At 57.2% G+C, this 17,813-nt stretch overlaps 2 protein-coding genes across 7 annotated transcripts; one reads left to right on the top strand and one right to left on the bottom strand.

The window, feature by feature from the left end:
- The first annotated feature begins 59 nt into the window (after positions 1 to 59).
- On the top strand, positions 60 to 5,688 carry TMIGD2 (transmembrane and immunoglobulin domain containing 2). 5 transcript variants are annotated; one of them, XM_047705853.1, is made up of 6 exons: positions 60 to 161; positions 1,660 to 2,010; positions 4,211 to 4,418; positions 4,775 to 4,807; positions 4,886 to 4,987; positions 5,382 to 5,687. In XM_047705853.1, exons 1-6 carry the CDS (start codon positions 65 to 67, stop codon positions 5,575 to 5,577), a joined length of 987 nt encoding a protein of 328 aa, XP_047561809.1. In that variant the 5' UTR covers positions 60 to 64; the 3' UTR covers positions 5,578 to 5,687. The 5 variants fall into 5 exon arrangements, with proteins under 5 accessions (XP_047561809.1, XP_047561820.1, XP_047561807.1 ...); XM_047705864.1 differs by having other exon boundaries at positions 5,239 to 5,430; XM_047705851.1 differs by lacking the exon at positions 4,211 to 4,418 and having other exon boundaries at positions 5,239 to 5,688.
- Positions 5,689 to 6,429: 741 nt separating this feature from the next.
- SHD (Src homology 2 domain containing transforming protein D) lies at positions 6,430 to 12,595 on the bottom strand. Of its 2 annotated transcripts, none has more exons than XM_047717373.1 (6): positions 12,166 to 12,595; positions 10,566 to 10,671; positions 10,298 to 10,486; positions 9,214 to 9,337; positions 7,900 to 8,019; positions 6,430 to 6,816 (listed from the first exon to the last, which is right to left on the bottom strand). In XM_047717373.1, exons 1-6 carry the CDS (start codon positions 12,433 to 12,435, stop codon positions 6,630 to 6,632), a joined length of 996 nt encoding a protein of 331 aa, XP_047573329.1. In that variant the 5' UTR covers positions 12,436 to 12,595; the 3' UTR covers positions 6,430 to 6,629. The 2 variants fall into 2 exon arrangements, with proteins under 2 accessions (XP_047573329.1, XP_047573320.1); XM_047717364.1 differs by having other exon boundaries at positions 12,139 to 12,595.
- Positions 12,596 to 17,813: the final 5,218 nt, after the last annotated feature.

A 17,813-nucleotide genomic window follows, 5' to 3' on the forward strand; every position in this document is an offset into this window, starting at 1 on the left:
CACATCTGCATCTGTGACGGGGGTGGAGCTTGTGGCAGGAAGTCTGTCACTTAGGGTTGGGGAGATGGGGTGGGGGTGGGACGCTAGCAGGAGAGGGGTGTCTGGTGGGCCAGGAATGGAGTCCCTGGGCACAGCGCTTGTCCTCCTGGTGCAGTTCTGGGGTGAGTACTTGCCACCCCCCGCCGTCCTCCCTCCTGTTGCCCATCATCTCAGCAGCCTGCCCCCTGGTTCTGAGCCCCTCGAAACGAAACCCTGTGCTTTGCTAAACAGGGACTGCTTCTCTGTGATACTCAGAAGCTTGCGAGGGCTGAAGGTTGTAGCAGGATACTCGGAGTGGGTCCGTAGAGTAGAACTCACACCAGCACCTACACACCAGGCTTGCGTGAGTTGGTGCCGCTGGCGTCTTTCTTCTCCCTCCACGGCATTCCCTTTCTCACCCTTGTGCGGCCTGCTCGCTTTTCTTTCTTGCTTGCTTGCTTCCTTCCTTCCTTCCTTTTTTTTTTTTTAAATATTTAATTTATTTATTTATTTGACAGAGAGCAAGAGCGGAGTGGCAGGCAGAGGGAGAGGGAGAAGCAGGCTTCCTGCTGAGCAGGGAGCCCGATGCGAGGCTCGATCCCAGGACCTTAGGATCATGGCCTGAGCTGAAGGCAGAGGTTTAAGTGACTGAGCCACCCAGGCGCCCTCTCTTCCTTCCTTCTCTCTTTCTCTCTCTGTCTCTGTCTCTCTCTTTCCTTTTTTTCTTCTGACACACCAAGTTCGATCCCACCTCTGGGTCCTCGCACCTGCTGTTCCCTCGGCCTGGATCTCACCTCTCCAGCGTCAGGAGCGATCACATCTCAGATGCCAGCATCTTGAGCCAAACGCACCCCTTCTGGGGGCTCGGACAGACACCTCAGACATCTCGGGGGGCCCGGGACAAACTTTTCTTCTACTCCAGCCCTGGTCTTCTGTCAGGGTCCTCCATATTGGCCCAAAGCCACCGCCATTCACATGGTCCCTGAGGCTGAAACCTTGGGAATCTGCTACTGTCCCTCTTTCCCTCTTGCAATCCATTCGCTGCGGATTGCTTTTTTCCAGGGTTCAGTCTGTGCCTATGCTCCTGGCCCTCATCCCCCAGCCACCCTGACCCCCACCCACACCCCACAGTCTGTTCTTACCATAGCAGTCAGGGTGATCTTTTTAAAACTTAAATCGGGGGCCGGCTGGCTGGCTCAGTTGGTTGAGTGTCCGACTCCTGATCTCAGCTCTGGTCATGATCTCAGGGTCATGGGATCCTGACATGGGGATTTGAGCTCAGTGTGTGTGTGTGCGGGCGTGTCTGCTCGAAATTCCCTCTCTCCCTGCCCTTCCCCCTGCTTGCATGCTCTCTCTCTCAAATAAATAAAACATCGGGCTCCCTGCTCAGCGGGGAGTCTGCTTCTCCCTCTGCCTCTACTGCTCCCTCTGCTTGTGTTCTTTCACGCTCTCTGTCAAATAAATAGACAAAATCTTTAAAAAGAGAAGAAGAAGAAGAAGGAAAGGACTTTGAGGCTCAGATCATGTAGCGTCAGCCCTGTGGGCTGGGCTCAGGAGGGGAGTGAGTCACACACACACACACACACACACACACACACACACAGGACAGCCTTACTCTCTTGTATCCCCTCATCCTGCAAGGAGCCACAGGCCTGAGAGTGCAGCAGGAGCCCAAGTGGCTGCGGGCGACTTCGGGCAGCCGGGTGACCTTGGCCTGCCAAGTGATACAGTCCCAAGTCTGGGAGCGGCTCCGTGTTGAGTGGACCAAGGACGGCGTGTCCCTGTGTGAGCCGCACATCACCAACGGCAGCCTCAGCCTGGAGGCCTGTGGGCCTCGGGGACAACTTTCCTGGAAGCCACCTGGCAATCTCACCCTGCAGCTGGACCACGTGAGCCTCAACGACAGTGGGGACTATGTGTGTTCGGTCACCGAGGAGATTCCTAACCTGAACATGAAGCAGGGCAATGGCACGCAGCTCCTGGTGGTGAAAGGTATGGGGGCCCATGGAAGGAAGAAGGGATCTTAAGGCTCTAGAATCTCAAAGTCCTGGGAACATAAACTCTAAATTCTTCCAACAGGATTCTTAGAAACAGAGATCCTGCAAAGTCAAGAACATCCAGTTCTAGACTCGCAGAACCAAAGACATGCTGAAACTTATAATTCGAGACCAGGACTCAGCAAACATTCTGGAAAGGGCCACAGAGTACATACTTCCTGCTCTGTGTTCTATGTTTGACTCCACTCTGCCGTTACAGTGTGAAAGCCGCCCTAGACCTGACGGGCGCGAATGGGTGGGGCTAGGTTCCAATAATACTTTATTTAAAAAAAAAACAATCAGTGGGCCTCATTGGGTCCACAGGCTGTAGTTTGCTGAGCCTTCTTCCCGAATTCCCCTTGCACCACCACCTTGCTCAAGAAACAATATTTCCTGCCTCCCACATCCCTTTCCCCCAGCCAAGCCCACACCCATTATCCTGTCTTTTAGCCACATAGACGTATTTCGCTGGCTTTGTTCTTTCTCTTTGCTGTAGACGCACCGCTGTCGGTCCTCCAATCCAATTTCCCGTGATGGGCATTTGCACAGCTCCCAGTTGTTGGCAATCACGAATAAGGGCGCTGTGAGCAGTTTTCAGCTGGTCGTTGGCTAGCCTATGTACACATTTCTGTTGTGCCTCAGACTATTCAAGAATCTCGAACCATAAGACAGATTCATGCAGATTTTGAATCCTAGCGGTGTAAAATTCTAGGCTCTTAAAACTACAGCATTCTTTTTTTTTTTTAAGACTTTATTTATTTATTTGTCAGAGAGAGAAAGGGAGAGAGAGCGAGCACAGGCAGACAGAATGACAAGCAGAGGCAGAGGGAGAAGCAGGCTCCCTGATGAGCAAGGAGCCCGATGCGGGACTTGATCCCAGGACGCTGGGATCATGACCTGAGCCGAAAGCAGCTGCTTAACCAACTGAGCCACCCAGGCGTCCCTAAACTACAGCATTCTTAATGGGGAATCTTGCTCTTCAGGAAGCAAGAATTGGTTCTTGGGGAGCAATGAAAATTTTGCTTTTTTCTGTATAAAGTATGGATGTATGGACAGTACAAAAAGAGAGTCACACTATGTCTGTGGTACTAAAATGTCACGGGGAAACAAAGTACGATTTTAAAAGTCTCTTTGGGGGAGGTGGTAATGAAAAAAAGGTTGAGAAACACTGACGTAAAGGAATAGAAGATTCTAGAGTCTTAGAATTGCAGAATCTTGAATATTTTCAGTAGGCTTTTAGAATGTTTCAGTTTCAGAGTGCGTAAGGACAGATAGTTCTGAGGTTCCTCAACACATGAGACAGGACAGAGTGCCTCCCCAGTTTCTGGCCCAAAGAGGTGACCATTGCTCTCTGGTTGGCAGTACCCTCCCACCGCCTGCCTCTAGGGTGGTGCGCCATGGCCGTCTTGCCTGCCCCCACCTTCCAGTAATGAGAGGAGCAGTTAGCAGTTAGCAGAATCTGGTAGTGGAGGCACCAGGCTGTGCATTGTGGACATCTGCAGGGGTGTGGGCAGGCGCGTGTCCAGCTCCACGCAGCTGGCTCCCCCCCAACAGCTGCTTGGTAGCCCCCAGGGACCAATGCCAACTTTATTTTCTTTTTAAGATTTTATTTATTTATTCATGAGAGACAGAGAGAGAGGCAGAAGCAGAGCGAGAAGCAGGCTCCCTGCCCAACGCAGGGGCTCGATCCCAGGAGCCCAGGATCACAATCTGAGCTGAAGGCAGATGCTTAACCCACAGACTGAGCCACCCAGGCGCCCCCCCCCCCCCCCACAACACCAACTTTAAAACATTCAAGATGAAGAGGTCGGGGCACTGGGCCTCATCTTAGTCACACCAGGAACCTTTGGCTGGAGTTTTTGTCAACTACACAGACCTGGAAACATGTCCCCCATGTCCTCACACAGCTGTTCACTTGCTGTGTGACCTTGGGCAAGTAACTTGGCCCCTCTGTGCCTGTTTCCTTAGCTATGAGTTAGGTGGATTTGAAGTAATTGTATTGAAAGCGTTTATTATGGGGTCTGGAACATGATAAGTCCTCAGTAAACCTAAGTGACTATGTCTGTTATCCTGGTTATTCAGCAAGACTCAAAAGTTCAGGACTGTATAAGCTTTTTCCTTCTATCTTTTCTTTTCCTTTCTTTTTCCTAAAGCAGAAAAGGAAAGGGGAGCTGAGGTGAGCAACACCTCTGTTCAAAGCAGGACGGTGTTGCTGCCTGGGTGCGGGACCCCAGTGACTCAGGCTGAGACTCGGTTTCCTTGTACGAAAAATGGGCTTGACAGCAGAGCTGAGCTAAAACAAAACAACAACAACAACAAAAACCCGGGAGCCCTAAAGATGGTGGATCCCGTGACCAGTATCGGGTATCTCCCGGTGGGAAGGATGGGGCTCCTGATGTCAGTGATGGGGCTTATGGGGACGACAGGGCTTGTGATGGGAATGGTGGAAGCTCTTAAGGGAGTGATGGGGCTCGTGGCAAGGATGGTGGAGCTCAGGATGAAAAACATCCGCTCGGCGATTGTTTCACAAGGACCAAGCAAGGCAGAAATGGGCCGCCTCGCTCATAGAAGAGGAAACAGGTCCAGAGGGACACCTGCTCAGACTCAGGCAACATGGCAGGGGCAGAATCCTGACGTCCTTGTGGGGTGGGGGGCCCCGACCCTGAAGGATGGAGATTGGACTCGAAGGTGCCCCCGAGACACAGGTTTCTTCCCTGCAGATGGCGGGTCCCCGAACCAGACCACCGACGCAGGTGAGCCCCAGCCCCGCCTCCCGCCCCGCCGCCCGCGCCCCGCCCCCAGTCAGACCGTCCCGAACTCCCCCTCCCCAGGACTCCCGGTGGCGCCGCTGGTGGCAGGGGGCGTGGCCGTGGCCGCCTTCGCGCTGAGCGCCTGGGTGTGGGGCCGCTGTCGCAGCCGGCGCGGGGACTCAGGTGAGCGCTCCGGGGTCTGGGCGGGCGGCAGACGCGTTCCGGCGCCGCCCTGCCCCCGCATGGCGGAGGCGGGAACTGCAGGGGCTTGACCGGGAGGGAGGGCGGGTGGGGCTGCGCGGGGCGGGCGAGAGGAGGGGAATAAATGGAGAAACGCTCCTGTTTGGCAGAAGCAGAGGTAGGCTGGGGAAAGCCAGGCTGTCTCATGGGATTTTCGCCTCAGCGTGTGTCCTCCCTCCCTCCCACCCTTGCAGCGCATCCTCTCTACGGGAACGTCCTCTACCAGCCCCGGGGGGCCCCAAAGAAAACTAAGGCGTGGCGTGCGGAGGGGAAGGAGCTGGACATCCCCAGGGAGGACCAGAAGAGTCAGAGCTTCTATTCGATCTCTTTCCCCCAGCCTCCTAGCCCCCAGCAGCGCCTGGCCCAGAAGACTTGCCCCAGCCCCAGGTCGAATCACCCTATATCTACTGCCCGCGTCTCCCCTGACCCACACCCCTCGGGGCAGCAGAGGCCAGGAGGGCTCCTTGAAGTGGGAAGACGACTCGAAACCCCAGAAAAGACCCCCTCCCACCAACGGCCATGTGAAAATGTGACTGATTTCCCAAAGAGTCAGGGAGTCCAACAGCCCAGCCCAAGACCCCGTCCTCATTACTGTAACGCTGGCCTCCTCCCTCACCCCCAAAGCGATCGATAAAGGCTTATAAAGGAAAGCCAGATTTTGTGATGTTGGGGGTGTTAAAGATGTCTGAGGGGTCGTCTGGGGCTTCCTGAGACCCAGGATGGCTGTGGGGGGGGGGTCCACTGTGGCGAGGGGGCTCTGTGATGACTGGCCAGCTCCCCCCTCTTATCCTTGGAGTGTCATGTCCAATTAGCAGAGAAGCGATGTCCCCAACTTCCACACAGCGCCTTGAGCTGGAAGCACCCCCCACCCCCTGGTCAGTGTGGAGATGAAGGGTGACGGGAGACATCGGGGCTCCCTGGAATTTATCACACACCCCGCCCCCAGTCTCCTGCCCGACTGTCACCTTGATGTGACACCAGCTGGGATCAGCTCCCCTCCCCCACTTCTGCTGTTTCCATGGGGACAGATGTCCTTTCCGCAGCAGCATCAGGCCTCGGCTGTCTGCCTGGGTGTGAGGGAGGGGCCGGGTGGGGGCAGGGCTGGCCTGAGAGCCTCCCGCCTCGGTTTCTCCATCTTTGTATCTGTCTGTATCAGCTGTCCGGGTTTTCCTCTGACCTCATACGCTCTCTCCCTGCCTACCCCGGGCTCTATTACTTGTGATCCCCCACCCCAGCCCCCATGAGTAATTCAGGCTTCACTCCCAAGTCATCTCCCAAGTGGAGCTGGGGATGACCTTCCCTTCTAAGGGTCTAAGGGTCACTCACCCTCTCCTCTCCCTGGGGCTGGGATCCCCGCCTCCCAGAAAGGACACTTGAAACACACAATAACTTATTTATTTTCCAGGCCAGAGAAGTGCTTGGCGACACAATTCTGGACCTTAGCACCTAAGACAGGAGGGCCAAGAAGGCAGCACTGAGGAAGACCCAGGGCCTGGAGGGATGGCGAGTCTCTGGAAAACCTCTAGTGCTCGCAGCCAGTGATTCTGGGCCCGCCGGGTGCGGGCAGGGGCTGAAGGTGCTGGGGTCAGGGGTTCTGTGTGACCACTGGGTACAGCAGGGCAAGGTGCTCGGCACCCTGCACAGGCAGCGGCCGGGAGCTGTAATGCAGGACCAGCTCTGGCACACTGGCGAAGGGGCCGCTGTGCTGACCCAGCACGAACTGGTTCTCTCGGGTCCGCGCGAACTTCAGGTGCAGGAAGCTCTGGCTGCTCCTGGGGGACAGGCGTCACAGAGCGCCTTGATCACGCCCAACCTGCTCATGCTCTCCGACCCTAGAGACCCACCACCCCTTGTGATCCCCAGAAGCTGGCAGCTGGCATTCCCAAATATTTCTGCTCAATGGCCACCTGGGGGCCAAGCTCTGGGCTTGTTCCCCATTGGCAGGGATGCCTTGCCTGCCTATGTGCTCTAAAGTCCACTGGAGGTCCTACCTGGTGGCGGCTCCTCCCCTGAGGTCAGGCTACACTTTCCCCCCAAACCTTCTGAGCCCTTGCGCTACCCTTCCTGGGCTTCCCACGAGTTAACCCCCAGTCCGGAGCCCCTTTCCTTTCTTGCATCTCTGATGAGTGGAATGACTTTGAACCTGGGAATGATCTTATCATGACTAAAATGAATGAAACACATCCTGTTGCTGGGGCACTAGTCTCAGTTCCGTGTGCCTGTGCACACGTGAGTGTGTGTTTCATTTCCTAGTGGTAGTATTACCATGAAGCAGGCGCTATTTATATCTTCATTTCGTAGATGAGAAAAGCAAGGCCCAGAAAGGCTGAGTCATTTAGCTAAGGCAACACAGCTGTAAAGTGGCAGAGGCAGGATTTAAAGCGATTCTCCAAGCCCTTTTCAATCTTGCCCTTTCAGGAATCTCACACTCAGATGCCTAGTCGAGTTCTGGGGCTTTTTATAATCACACACACTTGGAATCTTAGGCAGAGAAGCTTGTAGAATCAGGGTCTCAAAGTCAAATGCCTGCAGGGCCACTAGGAGATTCTGGCCCCGAGAGACACAGTGGGTATGCTTCAACTTTTGGGCTGGTGGAGTTTAAAGGAAATATCTAGTTTCCCACCTCACTCACATCCTAGATCTACTGGATGGCTTGCACTCCACCTTCTTGCATACCCCCAGTGACAGGGTGCTCACTCTCAGGTGGAAACAGGCTTGTGGCCTCCCTAGAAGCCCTGCCCACTGGCTGCTGGCGCCACCCTCTGCTCCCACCAAAAAACCGGAAAGCCAAAGCCGGAAAGCCAGAGGCAGGGAGTCCTGTGAGCCTTGGTCCCTTCAGGGGGCTGGGGGCTCACCTGAGGGACAGGGAGCAGTCTTGGGGACTGGTCTCGCTGAGCCGCACGAGGTAGCTGCCTGCCTTGCAGAGAGACAGGAGGTTCTCAGCGTCTGCCCGGCTCAGTGGGCCGTGAAACCACCTAGGGGGCGGGGGCAGATGTCTTATAAAGGGCGATCCCCCTGCAAACACACCCCTGGGGGCTGGTGCAGGCACAGCCCTTTCCAGGACTTGTGAGCTCCAGGCAAACGAGTGAGAACAATTCCCCTGGGCTTCTCGAGCAGAGCCTGGTTTTCAGGTGGACTCGGTTTTCCCTGCTGGGCAGCTGAGCCCGGGTCCACATGGAGCTGCTCCCTCTGGTTCAAAAGATCCACCTGACCTGGATCTTTACAGCCTCCCTGGGCTGGGTCCCCAGAGTCCTGTTTCCCCTTCCTTAGTCCTTCAAGTTGAACCACTTGCTGCATCTGGCCTTCTGGAGATTTCCCGCACCCCGTATCCCCACCCACCTGCCCACCTGTACCATCGTTCACTTAATATTGAACTGAATGTGCTCAGAGAGAGGTTAGCGGTTGTAGCAAGGGCTCAAGACAGAGGAGCGTCACACAGACTTCGTGGGTTTTGTATTGAAAGAAAATGGAACAGCGAAGAAACGCCTCCCCCTGTACCTCCGTGTTCATCAGTCAGTTCTGTCTGGCCCACCTAAGGGGTTTTGGGAATAACTGTGACGAACACGCCGTGGCATCTTTGGAACTGGAGGGCTTTAAAGGAAATGCCTAGTTCCCCACCTCACTGGGCTGGGCTCAGCGGGCTTTTGGGGAGCTCCCGGAGGAGCTGCTGGGCTGGAGAGACACGGAGAAGGCCCAGCCCCTCCCAGCTAGTGCACTGCACTCCAGCCCAAAGTTGGGACCCCCCAAAACCCTGCTCCTCTTAGTTCCATCCCAAGATCTCCTGAGGGTGAGGGTGATTTCCGTCTCTTTACCCTCAGGCTCAGGAGCTCTGTTTGAGCTGCGTATCATCTTGGGGGTTTGAGCCCTAAGTTCAGAGAGGTTAAGGGACTTGCCCAAAGCTACCCAGCCAAGAGATGCAGAGCAGAGATCTGAACCCAGACTCCGATGCCAGAGGAATGAGATGCCACGTGATTCTGCTTTGCACCTAAGCTAAATGTCTGACGCACGGCAGGCTCCGGCACCCAGTGAGGGTTACTCGAAGACAGGGATGAGGGCAATGAATGAGTCGTACTTCCCCCGGCCCCCCAGTCCGAGGACTGGAGTCTGCAGCTGGTATGGGATGGGGAGGGATTCAACCCGGCTCCTCCAACGTCAGCTTCCCCACTCACGGCTGTTTCTCCAGGGGTAGGGCCGGGTCCACGCGCTCTGCGGGCTGGGGGCTCCTGGATGGGGGTCTCCGGAGGTCTTTGGCTGAACCTGCGGTCCTTTCCCACTCGGGACTGTCAAACTGCACTGGAGGGTTAGAGAGGAAAGGGTTAAGTCCAACCAACCTGGGAGGGGCGGGACCGGGGTAAGCCAATGCACTCTCAGCGGGAGGGCGGTGCCAACTTGGGCAACCTATCAGAATCCAAGGTAGGAGGAGCTGGGTTTAAGGACTGGGCAGGATTGGTCCAGGAGCAGCCAATCAGCCTTCAGAAGAAAGGGGTGTGGTCACTTCTAAGCGTGGTGGCTGGCGAGGGCGGGGCAGACCCACGAGGTACAAACCCTCGGAGGGGGCGAGGGATGCGTTAGGGTTGGTCATTCTGCAGATTCTGCACATTCTGGCCAAGTCCTAGAGCTAGACAGCCCTCACCCAAGGTAGGCCAGGTAGGGTGAGGCACTGAGCCCCAGTCTCCCTCCCAGTTATACCTGGGTTCGCACAAGTTATTTCATTTCTTAAAGCTGACCATATTGTTACCCTTTGACAAAAGAGGAAACCGAGGCCACAGACTTGTCCCGTGCTTCCCCAACTCGGGACTTGACCCCAAGCCCGCCTAGTGATAGTTACTAAGAAATGCTACCCTGTACCCGCAGCGCCCGTGGGAACACTTGCTGGCACCCAGCATGTTCTGTAGCTGCTACGGCGATCCCCATTTGATTGCGGGGGGGACCGATACTGAAAGATAAAGCACTTTGCCCAAGCAAGTGACACAAATCCAGGCCTCCCCTGACCCCAAAGCCTATCCCTGCACTACAATGAGCCCCACGGGTGCTTTGAAGGAGTTTATGTTCTCGAGGAAGGTACAAGTTCTCCTAGGAAGAGGGCTGTGCCATTATCAGCCATTCACACTTTAAGTGGGAATGAATAAACTGCCCCGGTGGCAGGTGATTGGGGGTCTATTTTGTAAGTTGACTCAGAGGATAGACCAGAGCAGGAAATGGACGTGGATATTCGGGGGCTGGGGAGGGTCAAGGCCTGGGTTGGAGGGGCACCTGCAAACGCCTTGGAGATGTGATCTTTCTTCCACTCCCAGGGCTGGTCATACTCATCCGCTGGCCGCTCGTCTTCCTGAGGCAGCCGGCTCTGGCGAGGTTTACTTCCAGAAAGGGCTCCATCTCCTGGCTCTTGGTCTTGCTCCTCATAGGGAGTGTCGTACAGCTGCACCCCCTTGCACGGTAGTTCTGGGGGAGCCGAGAACACTGGTCAGCTCCCACACCCACCGGGGACCCCCTCCCCCTCTCCCAAGCTGCGCTCACTCACCGCTCACGGCCCGCTGGGCGTCATAGGGCTCCATGTAGCCATCCTCTGAAGGTGGTGGGGGAGGCTGGGCATCAAAGGGGTCTGAGTACTCCATGTTGAGCTCCAGCTGGAGAGAGAAGTAGAGAAGTAAGGGAGTGAGTGGCAAGGGCTACAGGGGGACCGAGCCCAACCCTAGACACCCCCTCTGGGGTGATGGTGCACCTCTGGTTGGCTGACTCTTCCCCTCCACGAAGCTCATTGTCTCTGGGGTAGGGAGTCCTCTGTCCCACACACCAGGTTTGCATTCAGATGCCAGCTTCCCATTTCTCCTCCTGCCACACAGCCCCAACTCCCTCCTTCAGCAGTAATTTTAATGTCAGGACACCTGGGTGACTCTGTTGGTTAGGCGTCTGCCTTTGGCTCAGGTCATGATCCTGGGATCCTGGATCCTGGGTCCTGGGATCGTTCCCTGCTCGATGGGGACTCCCTGCTCAGTGGGGCCACTTCTCCCTCTCCGTCTCTCCCCCGCATCCCACTTGTGCATGTGTGCTCTATCTCCAATAAAATAAATAGAATCTTTTAAAAAATAATAATTTTAATGTCTATCAGCTGCGAGCCATGTTCTAAATACTTCACATGTGTTTCCTTGTAATCCCAACATCCAGAAGTACATTAGCCCCATTTTACAGATCAGGAAACCAAGCCACAGAGAGGGTAAGTGACTTGCCAAGGGTCACACAGCTGGTAAATAAGAGGCAGGGTTTCATCCCAGGTGGTCTGCTTCCCGGAGTCCCTGCCTCCTCCTTCCTTCCTCTGGGCTCTTTTTTTTTTTTTTAAGATTTTATTTATTATTTATTTGACAGACAGAGATCACAAGTAGGCAGAGAAGCAGGCAGAGAGAGAGGAAGGGAAGCAGGCTCTCTGCTCAGCAGATCTGATCTCTGATGTGGGGCTCGATCCGAGGACCCTGGGATCATGACCTGAGTTGAAGGCAGAGGCTTTAACCCACTGAGCCACCCAGGCACCCCTTCCTCTGGGCTCTTAATCATTGCCTGACACAGCCTTGTGTGACCTTCTTCAAATCATCTGTCTGTCTCCACCCAGAGGATTTGGGATCGACTCCCTGATTCTCTAGGAAAAATACTGGAAAAGCATGGGCACTGGAGGCAGATCTGGGTCAAGTTCTAAGGAACTAGGGCCATTGACCTTGGGCCACTTGCTTCTCTTCAGTGAGCCTTGGTTTCCCCTTCTGTGAAATGGGAGTAGTAACAGAGGAGGGGCACAGTGCTGGGGGTTCCAGGGCTCACCAGGGCTGGACTCACTCAGATCTATTTGGGGAAGCTGAGGGAAGGGGACTAGGGAGTGGGGAGCAGGGAGCAGGAGGACAGGGGGACAAAGCATGGCCAGAGAGATAGTAGGACAACCAGTGCTGACCCCTGGAAAGGGACAAAAATCAGATTCCGCTAAGGAGGTGGGGGATTGGGGAGCCCCGGCCTGCCCCATAAAACAAGGTCCCCCAAATCCAGGAAACCCAGCCTGGCCTTCCCCACCCAGTCTCCTGGGGCCACCCAGCATCTGGGACTTAGCCACGCACCTCTTCCCCAGGGCTGCCCAGCAAGACCTTGGCTCTGGCCATGTCGGCGGCCTCCACCTTGATGAGCCGGTGCTTGGGAGAGTCGTACTTGGCGTCTCCGAGGCCCTTGGAGTCCCCGGGGCCGGCGGGGTCGGGCTCCAGGCGGCTGTCTGAGTCCTCATAGGGGTCCTCGAAGTCCAGATTCTTCTGCTCGCGGTAGGCCCTCAGGATGTCGCTCTCCGTGTAGTCCGGGGCTGGCGGCTGCGGAGGGGGCCTCCGACCACCGAAGCCCAGGTAGTCCCGCAGCCACCTGGCCATCTGTGCGTGTGTCGCGCCAGACCTGACCACTGTCAGAGGGGGACCCACATGCCCCCTTCCCTCACCCCTTTCTCCGCAGAGTCCCCAGGGAGAAGGGGGGGCCAGGAGGAGGGGGAGGAGGAGGCGTGGGAGGAGGAAGGGAGGGGGAGGAAAAAGATCAGGTGTGTCCCTTGGCTGGGCTCAGAAGGCGGTGAAAAGAGAATAGAAGGAGAAGGGGGGGGCGGGTTAAGAAGAGGAAGAAGGAGAGCAAAAGTCCACCTTAGCCCGGCTCCGCAAGGACGGCGGGGGAAGGGGGCGCCCCGCAGGGCCCTGAGCGCCGAGCGCGGGGTGGTCGGGCCAGGGCGAGGGGCATCCGCGGAAGCGCGCGGAGTTTCCGCGGGAAGCGCGGTCCCCGTGCGCGGCTCAGCCGCCCGCCGCCTCCGGGAAGCTCCGGGATTCCCTTCTGCGGCGGGGAGTCGGGGAAAGCGCCGCCGGCGGGCGCCCCCAGCCCGGCTCAGCACGGACGCCTGGGTCCTCAGCGCCGCGGGCGGTCTCCCCCAGGGCGCGGGCGCCGCGCGCAAAGTTGGGCCTCGGGGACGGTGACCTCCGCGCCGCGCATCCTTTGTTGCGCTCCTCTCCGCTCCGGGGGGAGCCCGGGTCCCGCAGCCCCCGGCCCGGCCGCCTCGATCCGGCCCCAGCCACCGGCACAAAGGGAAATAAAACCTCCTCCAATCCCCCTTCACGCTTTCGGAGAGACTTTCCCCGCCGCGGCCGGGAGGTGGGACTTTGGGGAGGGAGCGCGCAGGCGGCCGCCCCAGCCCCTACCGGCCCCCGGCCGCGTCCCGGGCAGCGACATCAAGGCTTCCCCGCCTCCCCCTCCGCGGCTTCCCCCGCCCCCACCGCTCCCCCTGCGCCCCCCTCGGAGGTGACTGAGACCTTCAGCTGTTCTGGGAAGGGAGGGGAGCCTCTGCCCGCCGAGGGAAGGGGGTGCGGGGCGGGAGTCGCGGGGCCGAGGCCTCGGCAGCTGGACACTGACCCGGAGGACCGCGGCTGGCAGGAGCGAGCGAGGAGAGCGGGAGGTGGGAACCGACAGGGCTGACCTTGCTCAGGGGAGTGAGAGGTGCAGAGGCGGGGAGCCTCGGGGAGCAGCGGGGAGAGGGAGGCGAGGTGGAAATTGGCCGGGAAATGGGGGTCTGGATGTGACCGCAAGAGCGGGTAAAACTGACCAGCAGAGGGGGTGAGAGCGACCACTGTTGAGGGTTGAAATTGAACCAGTATCGGCGGCGCAACTGACCTGCGGATTGTTCCAGAGGTCACTGGCTAAGATTGATCTTGACGGAGCTGAAGGAAGCAGGGGCGAGTGGAAGGGAGAGGGTTCTGGCGTCCCCTCCCCAAGAGGACTCTTCTCTGCAAACCGCCCCCAACCCCGGGGACTGATTGCAGCATGGGGGAGGGGGGCTGGGGCAGCTGGCCTTGGGAAGGGAGATGGTATCTGTGCCTGGCGCAGGTCCTCAGCATCTGTCCCTTTGTGGCTTCTGGGGGTGGAGGCAGGGAGGGGGACAGAAGAAATGAGAGGGGTCTCGCCTGGCCTGGCTGCCTGTTAGCAGCTGCAGCTGTCTGGGGGGCGAGGACAGTAAGAGATCTGGGATAAGGGAAGCAAAGGGGTGTGCTGGCCAATTCCAGAGCAAACACGGGTTTTCTTTCATTCTAAGGGGGCTTGCTCAGCTCCCCCTAATACTGAAGTAAGAGGGGGTGATCGGGGGGCGCCTGGGTGGCTCAGTGGGTTAAGCCGCTGCCTTCAGCTCAGGTCATGATCCCAGGTCCTGGGTTCGAGCCCCGCATCCGGCTTTCTGCTCAGCAGGGAGCCTGCTTCCTCCTCTCTCTCTGTCTGCCTCTCTGCCTACTTGTGGTTTCTCTCTGTCAAATGAATAAATAAAATCTTTAAAAAAAAAAAAAAAAGAGGGGGTGATCGGGAAGAACGGGACTGCAGATTCCCTTCTCCCAGTGCTCTGTCCCACCACCTCAGCCCCCAAGGTGGGCTGGTGCCTGAGGCTTGGAAGGGAGGGAAGCCAGAACAGAAGTCAGAGCTGACACTGTTGGGAAAAGATCCCTGGGGAGGAACAGTGAGTCGGGGCCATGTCTATGCTGTCTGTGTCTGGCTTTCCTGGTTTCTAGCAGGGGTTCTAACGGGAAATCCCCAGAGAGCTGAAGGAAGGATCGGCAGAAGGGAGTTACTTTTTCCCATGGGGAAACTGAGGCACCGAGGGGGGAGGACCTGCTCAGAGCTCCCCCACAGCTCAGGTCTGCCTGCACTGTGCGGCCCGGCGGTGGGGGGGTTGCTGGCTGGGGTGGCTCTTAAGACCCTCTAGAGTGTCTTTGTGGGATCAGCATTTCTCCACCTCTGCCCCACAGTCAGCCCTGCTTTCCAGGCGACAACGCTGAGGTCCAGAGCTGAGCAGGCAAAGTCCCTCATGGCAGCAGGGGCTTCCATATGTCCCCTTCCCGGCTTTGGCTGTGTCGCCCACATGAACCTGTTGAACTCAATCCCCCTCCTGCAGCCCCTCCACCCGCACCCCCCCCCAACCCAGCCCTCTTCGATCAGCGACAAGACAGTGTCCCTGGGGACTGCCGGGGAGCACGGCGGGTAATTGTCCTGTTTTCTGTCAGCCGCAGGGATGAGCTGTTGACAGATCTCATCAAATCTGAGCCCTCTCCCTGTCGGATAAATAGGAGACGTCTGAGGTATAAATATTTGAAAGGGGCCTTCTAATTACAGCGTGTGTCAGGAATAGCAATTAGAGGCCCCTGAGGCAGAATCAAACGGCGTTTGACTTTCCTGGCATTTGACTTTCCTGAGCTTTTGAGCTCACTGCTCCTGGGGTGCCCCCCCTCTGCCGCAAAGGGGTTCCCGGAGGAGCAGCGAGGATGAGGAGGGGCTGGGGGCCTGGTGACCTTCAAGAGCCACGGGAAAGCCTGGGTTTCAGCATGTTGATGGGCAGCGGAGGGGGGCCCTGCATGGACAAAGGCGAGCAGGTGGGGTGGTCTAGGGGTCCTGGGCCGAGGCTTTCTCCCTCCCCATGCCCTCCATCCCGGGGTCTGAGAGGCCTTGTATCAGGGGCATCTCCTGGGTGCGGCCTTTTCTGGAATCCCAGCCCCCTGACCTTGGGTGGTGACGCAGCTCTCTGAGCTGGGAGGATAGCTAACCTCTGCTGAGTGCTTTTGGACACTGTTTGGAGCACCTTTTTTTTTTTTTTTTTAAATGCAATTCACATGCTCTACAATTTACGCGCTTAAAGTGTGCATTTCAGGTTGAGAATGTTCAAAAGATCATACAATCATCACCACTCATTTCAGAACATTCTCCTCACCCCAACGAGAAACCCCATCCCTATGGGGGGGGGTTCCATTCTCTCCATTCTCCATTCTCCCCCCACTTTTCCCGCCCCTGACACCTCTAGTCCACTTTCTGTCCCTCTGGACAGGCCTGTCCTGGACCTCTCATGTAAGTGGAATCCCACACTATGTGGTTTTTTGTGGCTGGTTCATGAGAGGACTCACCGTTTCCAAGGTTCATCCTTGTGTGTGTCAGAGAGCTTCATTCCTTTTATGGCCCAATAATATCCTATGACGTGGCACACAGTAGGTGCTCAATATATGCTTTGGGTGGGTGGGGCCTTGAGAAGGAGCCAGTTGGGATCCCTGGGTGGGGGCTGTGCCTGCCTTCTCTGTCCCCTCACTCTTGTCTCATGGAGCAGTCAGTCTGGAGCGGGGATGGGAGTCAAGACACCAGGATAAGATGGGGCAGCTCACAGTGGGGCCTAAATACTCCTAATCTGATGGAGGAGACGTAGCCCTGCCCTAGGAGCTCCTACTCTGATAGAAGAGACAATCTCTGCCCTAAGAAGTTCCTAGACACAGCCTTGCCTTTTAAAACCCACAGTCTGATGGGAGAGGCATGGTCTTGACTTCGGAAGCCTCAGTCTGTTGGAGGAGACAGGTGCATGCCTTAATAGGCTCCCAGTCTGATAGGGGAGGCATGATTCTACCCTCTGAGGCATTCAGTCTGATGGAGAAGGCATGGCTCTGATTTCAGGGGTTTCCTGTCTCTTGCGAGATACAGCCCTGCTTTTAGGGGCCCCTAGTCTAATGGAGGAGACAAGAGGCTATCCTTAGGAGTCTCAGTTGGGTAGGGCAGGCATGGTCACGCCTTCAAAGACACCTAGTCTGGTGGAGGAGACGTAGCTCTGTCGTCATGAGCGCCCAGTCTGAAGGGAGAGGCCCAGCCCCTGGAGGCTCTATCTGCAGGAGTTGCAGGAGAGTGTGGTCATTAAAGGTGTAGCCTCGGAGCCTTGCGGTGGCAAGCCCAGGTCCCGTCCCCTGCTCACTCTGAGTCCCTGGCCCAGGAGCTTCCCGCCTCTGTAAAACCAGGCAATAACAGGGCATGTGTCTGAGGAGGAGGCGGTTTTGGTGCAGAGGGAGCTTGGGGCAGAACCTGGCACGCAGCTGAGCTTGGGAAATGGGGCGGCGGCCCCTGTGTCTTTGTGCAGCCCAGGCTCAGGCCGAGTGCACTCTAGCAGGGCAGCCCACCCCCACAAGTCCCGGTGCTGCGCAGCGGCCCCAGGGGGCACTGATGGAGGCGGCCCTGGATGAGGCTGACTGCTCCCCGGGATGAAGGACATGGAGTGCGGTGCGGGGAAAGGGGGCTGTCAGCAGCTATGGGGGAAAGGCAGGCTCTGGAGAGTGGGAGGGGGTGCAGGGGGCTGAGGGGAGAGCAGGTGAGTAAAGGCCCTGAGGCCCTGGCCCTGGAGGGTCTACACACACACACACACACACACACACACGACCCTGATGTGTCGCTAACCCTCTGCTTGCTCACTTACCCCAGGAACCCCCACCGGGAACTGGGGGCCAAGGGCAGAAGGGTTCCCAGTTCATAGGGTGGGAGAAGGAAGCATAAAAGCCTGCTGGGAGATAAGATGAAGACGGGTCCAGTGAGTTCCACTTAGCTCCCACTGAGTGCCCGGATGGCGTCAGATGCTGGGGTCACACTCGTCTACACAGCTACCCTCGTAAAGCTCACAGTTGATGGGGGGCAAGGGGGGGGTGTGGTCTGGGAAGTAGACCCTCCACTGGCATCCAATGACCCTCACCTCCCAGTGGCCAGAGCCACATGTGATCCCCTCTCCTTGAATGTGGCCAGAACTGTGGCTTGCTTCCAACCAGGGGGACATGGCAAAGGTGAGGGGATGCCACTTCCCACAGACTCTTGTGCTGGCTTTATGGAGTCCAGCCATCGGGGGGCTGTGTAGACAAGCAGCTGAGGGCAGCCTTTGCCTCAGAGCCCGTGAGGAATGGCCAACAGCCACGCGAGCGAGCGTGGGAGCAGATCCAGCCTGGGA

Source organism: Lutra lutra, chromosome 1 (genome assembly GCF_902655055.1).
Source record: "Lutra lutra chromosome 1, mLutLut1.2, whole genome shotgun sequence".
NCBI classification, from domain to species: Eukaryota; Metazoa; Chordata; class Mammalia; order Carnivora; family Mustelidae; genus Lutra; species Lutra lutra.

Excerpts from the sequence above, each read along its gene's own strand:
- SHD (XM_047717364.1), bottom strand. The coding sequence starts at position 12,435 with ATGGCCAGGTGGCTGCGGGACTACCTGGGCTTCGGTGGTCGGAGGCCC. Across the intron at positions 9,338-10,297 it reads CATCTCCAAGGCGTTTGCAG|TGCAGTTTGACAGTCCCGAG; the intron begins GTGCCCCTCCAA and ends CTAACCCTCCAG. Across the intron at positions 6,817-7,899 it reads GACTGCTCCCTGTCCCTCAG|GAGCAGCCAGAGCTTCCTGC; the intron begins GTGAGCCCCCAG and ends CCTGTCCCCCAG.
- TMIGD2 (XM_047705851.1), top strand. The coding sequence starts at position 65 with ATGGGGTGGGGGTGGGACGCTAGCAGGAGAGGGGTGTCTGGTGGGCCA. Across the intron at positions 4,808-4,885 it reads GAACCAGACCACCGACGCAG|GACTCCCGGTGGCGCCGCTG; the intron begins GTGAGCCCCAGC and ends CCCCCTCCCCAG. Across the intron at positions 4,988-5,238 it reads CAGCCGGCGCGGGGACTCAG|CGCATCCTCTCTACGGGAAC; the intron begins GTGAGCGCTCCG and ends CCACCCTTGCAG.